Source organism: Cervus canadensis, chromosome 29 (assembly GCF_019320065.1).
Source record: "Cervus canadensis isolate Bull #8, Minnesota chromosome 29, ASM1932006v1, whole genome shotgun sequence".
Lineage (NCBI taxonomy): Eukaryota > Metazoa > Chordata > Mammalia > Artiodactyla > Cervidae > Cervus > Cervus canadensis.
The window spans coordinates 25,855,257-25,866,603 of NC_057414.1; the positions used below are offsets into that span (position 1 = coordinate 25,855,257).

Sequence of the window (11,347 nt, forward strand, 5' to 3'; positions counted from 1 at the left end):
CATTCTTTAGACCTGTTAAAGAGTAACCCGCTATGACTGTGGAAACTGTTTTCATAAAACAAAGACTGATTGGAATAGATAGGCTAGAGTAAGGAGTAGAGAAATACAATGCTTACAGGCAAGTTAAAATTTTTCTCTAAATGTAGAAGAGAAAGCACCAGCTGGCCTTTGTTTTCTTCACTGAAAAACAATTTTTTTTAACTGATAAGCAAAGCTTTGGAGTTTCTTTGTCATTTTCAAGAGAAGATTTTTATGCTCAAGGTTTTCTTCAGGGCAACTTTCACATCCTTATTCCTCAGGCTATAGATTAACGGGTTAAGCATGGGCACCACAGCAGTATAGAATACAGAGGACACTTTCCCCTGATCAAGGGGTAAAATAGAAGGTGGTTTGAGGTACATAAAAGCTCCTGATCCAAAGAAAAGAGAAACCACAATTATATGGGAACTGCATGTACTAAAGGCTTTGGATCGGCCCTCAGTGGAGCTGATGTGGAGAATGTTAGAAAGAATAAAACCATAAGAGATAAAAATGGTCACAATGGGCACCCCAATGCCAATAGTCACAACAATAAAGACCACCAGCAAATTTATGTAAGAACTGTTACAGGAGAGCTCAAGGAGGGGAATGATGTCACACATATAGTGATTGACAAGGTTGTCACCACAGAAGGTCATAAACAGTATGTTTCCCATATGAGCCACAGCCCCAAACACTCCCATCCCATAGACCCCCAACAAAAGGAGTAAACACACCTGAGGAGACATGGTGACCGTGTACACCAGTGGCTTACAGATGGCGACATAGCGGTCATATGCCATCGCTGACAGGATGTAGGATTCAGAAAAGACAAAGAAACAGAAGAAAAAAAATTGAGTCATACACCCTGCATAGGAAATGATGTTCTTCTCTGAGACAAAACCCATCAGCATTTTAGGGGTGAGGGTAGTGGAATAACTAAAATCTATGAAGGACAGGTTGAAGAGGAAAAAGTACATGGGAATATGAAGGTGAGAATTCAGTCCAATCAAGGTTATCAAACCCAGGTTCCCCACTACGGTGACTACATAGAAACTCAGAAACAGGAAGAAGAGGGGGATCTTGAGTTGTGCCTGGTCTGTTAAGCCTGTGAGGATGAACTCTATCACAGAGGAGGTGTTATCTGCAGCCATTCTCCTCTAGGAGAATCTGTGAGGGAAAAAGAAAGAGTCACTAAGCAAAACAGAGGCAACATATTTTGAAAGTTACTGGAAGTTATGGAGGTGAGATGGAGAAGAAAAGAGAAGGAACACTTACTGAGCTCTAACTGGGATCTTTCAAACGTGGTGCTGAAGAAGACTCTTGAGAGTCCCTTGGACAGTAAGGAGATCAAGCCAGTCAATCCTAAAGGAAATCAACCTTGCATAGTCATTGGAAGGACTGAAGTTGAAGCTGAAGCTCTAATACTTTGGCCACCTGGTACAAAGAGCCAACTCATTGGAAAAAGACTGTGATGCTGGTAAAGATTGAAGGCAGGAGGAGAAAGGGATGACAGAAGATGAGATGGTTAGATGACATCACTGATCCAATGGAAATGAGTTTGAGCAAACTCCGGGCTATAGTGAAGTAGAGGGAAGCCTGGCATACTGCAGTTCATGGGGTCGCAAAGAGTTGGACATGACAATGACTGAAAAACAACTGTGAGATAGGCACGGTTCTACGTTCTGTGTGGCATGATCAGTTCAGTTCAGTTGCTCCGTCATGTCCAACTGTTTGTGACCCCATGGACTGCAGCATGCCAGGCTTCCCTGTCCATCACCAACTCCTGGAGCTTGATCAAACTCATGTCCATCGAGTCAGTGATTCCATTCAACCATCTCATCGTCTGTCGTGTGTGGTGTTATGGTTATCCCCATATGACAGATGAAGACACTGGACTTAAGTGATTTGCACAAGTCCCAGTATTCCTAAGTTGTGACAAAAGGTGAACTCAGGTGGTTTGGCTCAGACTGTGAGCTTGTAACCTCTCTGCCATAGGACAGATCAGGTCAGGCAGGCACTTACCCTCCTTCTGCTTGGAGTCACAGTGCTGAGCTCTGCTGGCTCTGATCCACCTCTTTCATGGAGACTCAAATGCCCTGTGAAAAGAAGGTGAAAACTCGGGGCTCAGATGCCTCTGCTTCTCCACTTTAATGATCAAAACCTCTAGGTTATCTTGCTTCTCTTGCTGAGTAGAAGGACATGGTCTCTGACTGTGCCTTTGCGCCAAGCCTCCTGTCCACGCTCCAAGGATGAAGCAGCATCCTTTCCTTATATCCATGGATAACAGGAGACTGAAGACTTTTATTCTGGATCAGATATCTCAGTTGACTTCATTACAAGAGACTCCCTCGGGATCACATCTCTAGAGACCACCTTCCCAGGGAAGAAGAAATGTTTACTTATATCTCTGACAGTGCCTGACAAGGCTTTTAATGAACTTTTATTCAAGTTGCATCCTTTTAAACACAATTAAGAGCAAAACCAGGTGGCACTGGTGATAAAGAACCCACCTGCCAATTTTGGAAACATAAGAAATGCAGGTTCGATCCCTGGGTGGGGAAGATCCCCTGGAGAAGGAAATAGCAACCCACTCCAGTATTCTTGCCTGGAGAATTTCATGGGCAGAGGAGCCTGGCAGGCTACAGTCCATGGGCTCGCACAGAGTCAGGAACAACTGAAGTGACTTAGCATGCAAGAACAAAACAGTGTGAAAAAGTAATTCTTGCTACCTGGTATTGAACACTTACCGTGTACCAGACACTATCTGACCCAGAACCCTGCTACAGATACCAAGCATCTAAAGCAATACACAAATAATTTTAATTTATTTATTCCTCACAACAACTTTATATATTAGACCTATTCATCTCTACTTTAAAAGTGAGGAGCACACACTGCTAGAAGTTTCCAGAATCTTGAGTCAAAACCACAGCCTGTCCAACTCCAGATTTCTTATTCTTAACTACTGGGCTACACTACCTCCCTGTAAGTGACAACAAAATCTCTGAAGCGGCATTTTTACTTTCTAGGATCTCATGAGATTCTTTATAGATAAAAACAAGTACTTACATAATTTCAGTGGGGAATGTAGAAAGTGTTAGAGCCAAGAAGGGTAAAATTAGGTGTTTGGGACTTCAGAGAAGGATATTCTTATTTCAGTCACCTCTAAAATATAGGAAGAATTATTTGCACCTTCTCCAAGCTTAAACCTAAAGACATTTTCTCTGATTTCTCTCCAATCTCTCTGATTTACTTGATCATGCAGTTTAAGCTTGATTACTAAAAGCAAATATTTGTGAAATAACAAATAGCAACTTTTGTCAAGACCTAAAAGCAGAGAACAGCCTCTGCAGCCAATCTGTCAGATAAAGGGGAGATGAAAGATTTTGAACAAAAACAGCATTTATTCAGCAAGTACTTACTGAATATATATATATTCTGTCTCTGAAGCCCTCTAAGACCTGGCGATTCTTCAGTGAAGAAGCAAAACCAAAAAAGGATTCTTGCCCTCTTGGAGCTTTCATTCAAATTGCAGAAGATAAAAAAATACATGAAAGAAAGAGGTAAAAAGTAACATGAGGATTGTGATGAAGAAAAGGAAAGTAAGGGAATGGAATAGAAAAGAAAAAGGCTACAGATTTCAACTTTAAATAGATAAATCTGACATTTTAGTGATAATTTGAAAGACACCTAAAAAACTTCTCTTGATACGAACAGTTACTCTAACAAAACATGATGTGTTCATGGTTTAATGTAGCACCTTTCCAACCTAGGCATCACGCTTATGACCTGCACTTTAAATGCAGTATTTTAACCCAGATTGCTGGCTGTGAGGGAGAAAATCCTGATCATAGTAACAGGATAGAGGGGCTAAAGACCTTGCTGCAGTTTCAGACAATGACAATCACACAATGTAGATTTTTAACTGAAACAAATATAAAGCCTAATAACATTTTGAGTACCAATTAGCATTCTATATGCTTTGCCAGGGACTTTTAAATATTAAAAATCATAGATTTTCTATCCAAAAAATTAAATTTCTACTGGGGAAGTCTGCAGATTAGTTATATTTGGGGTCCAAGTTAAAGGCTAGAATGCTCTTGGGGAAGTTATGAAATCAAAACATAAAAGCAGAAGTCCACTTTTCTCCAAGCAAGTCCAACTAAAACCACTGTGAGTATTGATATATGTGCACATATATCAATGAAGACTTGCTGAGACAGCAGTGATGGGGTCTCGTCCATCTTATTTACACTGAGAATTGTCTACAGCCCAGAGTGACTCAAAAGAACCCCAGTTCCTGTTCTCAATCCCACTTCACTTGTTTAAGAAATACAGAAAATAATCCATTATCAAGAAGTAAAAATAAGCACCAAAAATAAGCTCTTCTTAAGACTCAAGGGCAAAGAAGACCTTAGGGGTTCATTAAACGTTCACTTTCCTCTAGGAATTTTAGAGAGTTCTTGCAGGCATGGAAAGGCATGCAACACTAGGAAAAATTCTTCTGAGGTTTTTGTAACTTCAGAGACAGTTTCCATGGGAATTTTATTTTAAATGCATAAAGGTTTTATTTCAAGTGAATCAGGACTTCTCTAAAGTCATTTTCGCCATTCACTCGTTCCAGTACAAGCAGAGAGAAACATAGAAATAAATATTCTTGATCAAGTTACTTTTGTCACAGAACTCTTTTCCACAACTTGAATCTCTGTATAATACATTCCTTGTCAATCTGCTGCTAACACTAAAATATTATATAAGACATGGATTATAACATACTCACTCGGAGAATGTACAATACACATTCATTAATCCTCAAATGTAAAGAAATATTGTGAAAGTTGTTCACTTAGAGGAACTGGAATATCTTTAAAAGATAGAAATTAGTAAAACTTAGAAAAGAAGAAACAGAAGTCTGAATAGTATTAAATCTATTAAAGAATTTAATTTGTTATGAAAATCCTTCCTACAAAGGAAATTCCAGGCTTTAATACTGGATTCTTCCAAACATTTAAGGACAATGGATAGATTAACAGTTATACAGAAGAAGTAAATTGGAATGCAAGAGTTCAATTTTAAATTCATTTTCATTTCTCCTTCTTCCCCTTGGATGCACAGAAATGGTCATTAATTCTCACAGAAACAGTCATTAATTCTCACGTTAATTCTCACACATTAATTCTCAAAAAGAGAGAGAAATTCTCTTTTTTCTTTTATTTTTTGGCTTCTGTGAATTCATGAATTCAAGAAATATTTACTCAGCCTTTGATTCTTCTGTCCTTAAGTATTTCTGCCTGGAACAGTTCACCATTCCTCTGTAATCAGAGTATCCTAATTTGTATTTTGACCCCTTTCTCGCAAGCTCTGCTTCTCCATCGCCAATTTTTTTTTTACTTACCATTTCCTTTTGAAGATTTTTGCCAACATTTTATCATCTAGTTTAAAATCTAGCTCCTTATCCTCTCCACTCCTTATTTCTACATTTCTGCTATCCTGCTCGTGGTTCCCAGGTTCAAATTTTTAGTTAGTTTTAATTTGTGCTTCTTTCTTCTCTTTCCTTCTCTTCCAAACCATAGAGATACTAAATCCTGTTCTTCCATGATCTTATCTCTTACCACAATTTTTGCAGTGATTTGTTCTTAGTTTCTAAAATTTAATTACACAGTAGTCAGAGAATATACTCCGTATGCTTTCAGTTCTTCCAAACTTGTTGAAGCTAGTTTAATGTCCTAGCATATGGTTGATCTTGGTGAGTTGTCCATTGACACTTGAAAGAAATTCTGTACTTCTGTGTCTCTTTTTCTGTTTTGCATATAGGGTTATCGTTACCATATTTCTAAATTCTATATATATGTGTTAGTATGCTGGGAAGACCCAGAGGAATCTGGTGGAGAGGGAGGTGGGAGGGGGGATCGGGATGGGGAATACGTGTAACTCTATGGCTGATTCATATCAATGTATGACAAAACCCACTGAAATGTTGTGAAGTAATTAGCCTCCAACTAATTAAAAAAAATAATTTTGATATATATAAAAAATAAATAAATAAATAAAAGCAAAAAAAAAAAATTCTTTATTCTGTTGTTGAGTGGAATGTTGCATGAATGTCATTTTGTTCCTGTCATTTGATAGCTATTCATGTCTTCTTGTCTATAATGATTTTCTCTCTACTCGATTTATCAATTACTGAAAGGGGAGCATTGAACCTCCAACTTTAACTGTGAATTTTTCTGTATCTCCTTTCCATTCTGTCAGTATTTGCTTTATGTATTTGAAGGTCTGTTATTAGGTGGTGTTAAATGTGTTCTGTATAATACATTTAGAATTACGTGTTCTTATTGCTTTATACTTGAATTACTGTGAAATATACTCATTATGTTTGTTGATATTGCAAGTCCTAAAGTATACTGTATCAGAAATGTATAGCTCTTTCAGATTTCTTATCATTAATTCTTACACAGCATATCTTTGTCCATCCTCTGCTTTAAGAAAATATCTCATTTTCATTTGAAATGTGATTTATTTAAACTGCATATAATAGAATTTTAAATTTTTCTTTATCCAGTGCAACTTTTCCTGTCTTCTAATTGGCGTGTTTAGACTATTTATATTCAGGGTATTTATTGAATTAAACCCACAGTCTTGCTGTTTGTTTTCTTCTCATCCCATCTGATCTTTGTTCCTTTCCTCCCATCTTTTCCTGCCTTCTTCAAATTATCTGAGTGTGCCATGTACTCAGTCGTGTCCAACCCTGCAGCACCCATGGACTGTAGACTACCAGGATCCTCTAGCCATAGGATTCTCCAGGCAAGAATACCGAAGTAGGTTGCCATTTCCTCCTCCAGGGGATCTTCCTGACCCTGTGTCTCCTGCATTGGCAGGCGGGTCCTATACCACTGTGCTGCCTGGGGAGCCCTGAGAACTTTCTATCTCCTCTGTTGGCTTATTAACTGTATCACATTTTAATAGTGGTTTCTAATAATGATGACAATATGTTACTTTATCTTACCAAAATCTATCTTTAAATAAAAGCTTATAACTCTGTAAATATTAAAAACCTTTAAAAAGTATACTTTCATTTTCCTTTCCATCCTTTTGTGATCACTGTCATATTTTTTATTTCATCATATGTAATAAACACCATAGCACATTGTTCTCATTTTTTTTTTTGCTTTAAACAGTGAATTATCTTTTAAAATAATTTTTAGTGAAATAAACATTGTATTTTTTTTTTAATTTATGTATTTATTTGGCTTTGCCGGGTCTTAGTTGCAGCACATGGGATCATTATTTGCAGGGTGACAGACCTTGTTCCTTGCCCAGGGATCAAACCTGGGCCCCCTGCTTTGGGAGCTTAGAGTCTTAGCTACTGGGACACCAGGGAAGTCCCGAAGCATATTTTGTATTTGAGTTCCTTGTGGTGATATGAACATTCACATCTCAGATCTACTGCTTCAGGAAGTGTGAACAGCCAATCAGCCCTGTCTCTGCACTCTGAAATTGATCATCACTACATTAGTACTAATGCCGTGTTCCCACATTTTAGCTGCTCCCAGCTAAAATGACTGAAAAGAACAGGGATTTTTTAAGCAAGCATGTTATTGCTAGATATGGGACCCCTCCCATGGGATTTGGCTGAAGAATTCTCTGTGCCTTACCATCAACCTCACCAGTCTAATATCTCCCCCAGCTTCCACTAGCTCCTGCCTCATATGCCCTGACAGATGTTACACATTTAACCTTGTCTTGGCATCTTGCTTCACAAAGGACCTGGACTAATGTAGGAGGTAACAAGTTTGGTCCCATCAAAAATACAGTGAGATAGGGGCTAGAAACTCACTTAGCTCACTGTCAGGTGGGTGAAGAGATCACTATCCTGGTTCATGGACAATGCCTAGCATACAGTGACCACTCAGTGACTAAAGATTTCACTGTGGCTGCTTAGGAATATGCCCCTATAGATGGGAATACTGTTATCGGAGCAAATGTATAAAATAATGCAGGCTATCTATTCACCTCCAAGTTCTTTTTAATGTGTATTAAAAATGATGACTTTACTCTTATTCGAATGCTTATTTAGCATATAGCAAGCATAGCACTTATGTTTTAAGTGGTCAGTATTAAGAACTTGATTTTATTTTTTTTATGAGAAGGAATTTTCTGTTTTATTATCCATTAATCTCTTTCCAAAAATTTTATTGAAGTATAGTTGATTTACAATGTTGTATTTCATTTCTGCTATACAGCAAAGTGACTGAGTTAAATATTTCAGTTCAGTTCAATTCAGTCACTCAGCTGTGTCTGACTCTTTGGGACCCCGTGGACTGCAGCACACCAGGCCTCCCTGTCCATAACCAACTCCCGCAGTTTACCCAAACTCATGTCCATTGAGTCAGTGATGCCATCCAACCATCTCATCCTCTGTCGTTCCCTTCTTTTCCTGCCTTCAATCTTTCCCAGCATCAGGCTCTTTTCAAATGAGTCAGCTCTTCGCATCAGGAGGCCAAAGTGTTGAAGTCTCAGCTTCAACATCAATCCTTCCAATGAACACCCAGGACTGATCTCCTTTAGGATGGACTGGTTGGATCTCCTTGCAGTCCAAGGGACTCTCAAGAGTCTTCTCCAACACCACAGTTCAAAAGCGTCAATTCTTCGGGACTCACCTTTCTTTATAGTCCAACTCTCACATCCATACATGACCACTGGAAAAACCATAGCTTTGACTAGCTGACCTTTGTTGGCAAAGTAATGTCTCTGCTTTTTAATATGCTATCTAGGTTGGTCATAACTTTCCTTCCAAGGAGTAAGCATGTTTTAATTTCATGGCTACAATCACCATCTGCAGTGATTTTGGAGCCTAAAAAAATAGTCAGCCACTGTTTCCACTGTTTCCCCATCTATTTGCCATGAAGTGATGGGACTGGATGCCATGATCTTAGTTTTCTGAATGTTGAGCTTTAAGCCAACTTTTTCACTCTCCTCTTTCACTTTCATCAAGAGGCTCTTTAGTTCTTCTTCACTTTCTGCCATAAAGGTGGTGTCATCTGCATATCTGAGGTTATTGATATTTCTCCCTGCAATCTTGATTCCAGCTTGTGCTTCATTCAGCCCAGTGTTTCTCATGATGTACTCTGCATATAAGTTAATTAAGCAGGGTGACAATATACAGCCTTGACGTACTCCTTTTCCTATTTGGAACCAGTCTGTTGTTCCATGTCCAGTTCTAATTTGCTTCCTGACCTACAAACAGATTTCTCAAGAGACAGGTCAGGTGGCCTGGTATTCCCATCTCTTTCAGAATTTTCCACAGTTTATTGTGTGATTCACACAGTCAAAGGATTTGGCATAGTCAATAAAGCAGAAATAGATGTTTTTCAGGAACTCTCTTGCTTTTTTAATGATCCAGCAGATGTTGGCAATTTGATCTCTGGTTCCTTTGCCTTTACTAAATTCAGCTGTTAAATATTTAAATATATATATACATACACACACATGTGTATGTATATGTATACATATATATATATTCTTTTTCATATTCTTTTCCATTATGGTTCATCACAGGATATAGAATACAGCCTTCTTGCTATACAGTAAAACTTGGTTGTTTAGCCATCATATCTATAACAATTTGCCTCTGCTAACCCCAGACTCCCAGTTCTTCCTTCCCCCACCACCCCGTCTTGGCAGTCATAAGTCTATGAACACCATTTTGAATATCTAGTCATAGAGGTCTATTTTTCATGTGCCACCTAATTGCACTTTATAACCTGTTGAGTCCCCTTAGGTAATCAATTCATTGCATAAAGTTAAGGTTTGGTTTTTGTTGGAAAAGAATTATATATTTTAGTACATGGTATGCTTTTGTCTTTATAGCAAATTAATGGCCACATTTTAAATTTATTTTACTTTAAATCATCACCCTGAAAAAAATAAAATAAAATAAATCATCACCCTGAAACCATGTCTCACTATATGTAACTATTATATTGTTGCTAAGAAAATGTGTTATCAAGCTTACAATATACTAGAAATGTATTGCTATGAGTCCTGAATAATGAGAGGGTTCACAGCAGAGGTTGGAGGAGGGCATCACAGGCAGACCAACTGAAGAAAACCAAAAACTGGAAGCCCAATAAAGCCTTGCATATGAAAATATGCGTATGTCTGGACAAAGGCAAGTGATAGTTTGGGCTGAATCACTGAGTATATGACAGGGAGATTGTTGGAGTTGTAAAGAATGATAATCACTCTTCCCACTCTTTGCACGTTCAGCAGAGAACTGAGAAATGAGACACAGGAGCCTCACAGAAGGGAAATCAAAAGATCAGCTTCATACTAGTAAAGTTAACTAGAGGACACAGCTTAGTTCTGCAGCCAAGGAGAGTTTCTCTAATTCCCTCGTTGCCTTCCCTAGATAAGCCTGATGAACCCAGGCACAGGAAAGATGGACAACATCAGGCCTTCCCTATTAAGGGACAGGTGATGCTTGCTGTGTCTCTAAGTTGTGTCCAACTCTTTGCGGATACAAAGAGTCCAGCCCATGGACTGTAGTCATAGACCCATACAGCCTATGGACTGTAGTCCTCCAGGCTCCTCTGTTCATGGGATTCTCCAGGCAAGAATACTGGAGTGGGTTGCCATGCCCTCCTCCAGGGGATCTTCCTGACCCAGGGTTCAAACCCTTGTCTCTTACATCTGCCTGCACTGGTAGGCATGTTCTTTACCACTAGCAACACCTGGGAAGCAACACATGAAGGAGGAGACAAGTCTTGGCCCAGGGGACAGGCCAGTCCTTTAAAGAGGCCCAAAGGGGACTGGGCCATTCATTCGCAGTTCAGTTTCGCAGCTTCATCAGTCACTTCTCTCCCTTAGCGAAGAGAAATACAGTATTTGGATAAAGAGAAAAGTTTCTTCCCATTCTTTACTCTCCTAGGGCATGGAGGGACAGGTACCCATTTTCGAGGAATCATCTGCTTTGGGCCAGAGAGAATTTGGCCATTTGCAGAGAAGAGCAATAATTGCTCAAACCAGGTTGCCTCTTGTGAATAAACATATAATTACTTATTTTACATATGCGCACAGTTGTATGTTAAATTCTTGCTTCCAAAGTTCCATAAATATAGCTCAGAACCGCTTTACTGTTGAAATATGTACTTTTCAAATCGTCTTGAAAAAGTAACTTGAAACGTAAAGAATACAGTTTCTCAGAGACTATTCTCCTTCAGCCCAGCTGTTTGCATGTATTGGTCAGTGACCAACCCTGTTTATAGGAACCTAGGTCATTAGGCAAATACATAAAACCAGATCTATTTGAGGAGCCTGCTTTCCC

The 11,347-nt window shown here is 38.9% G+C and overlaps 1 protein-coding gene across 1 annotated transcript; it reads right to left on the reverse strand.

Moving 5' to 3' along the window:
* Window positions 1-236: 236 nt before the first annotated feature.
* On the reverse strand, window positions 237-1,172 carry LOC122431145 (olfactory receptor 8B12-like). The gene has a single exon (XM_043452270.1). It carries the CDS (start codon window positions 1,170-1,172, stop codon window positions 237-239), a length of 936 nt encoding a protein of 311 aa, XP_043308205.1.
* Window positions 1,173-11,347: the final 10,175 nt, after the last annotated feature.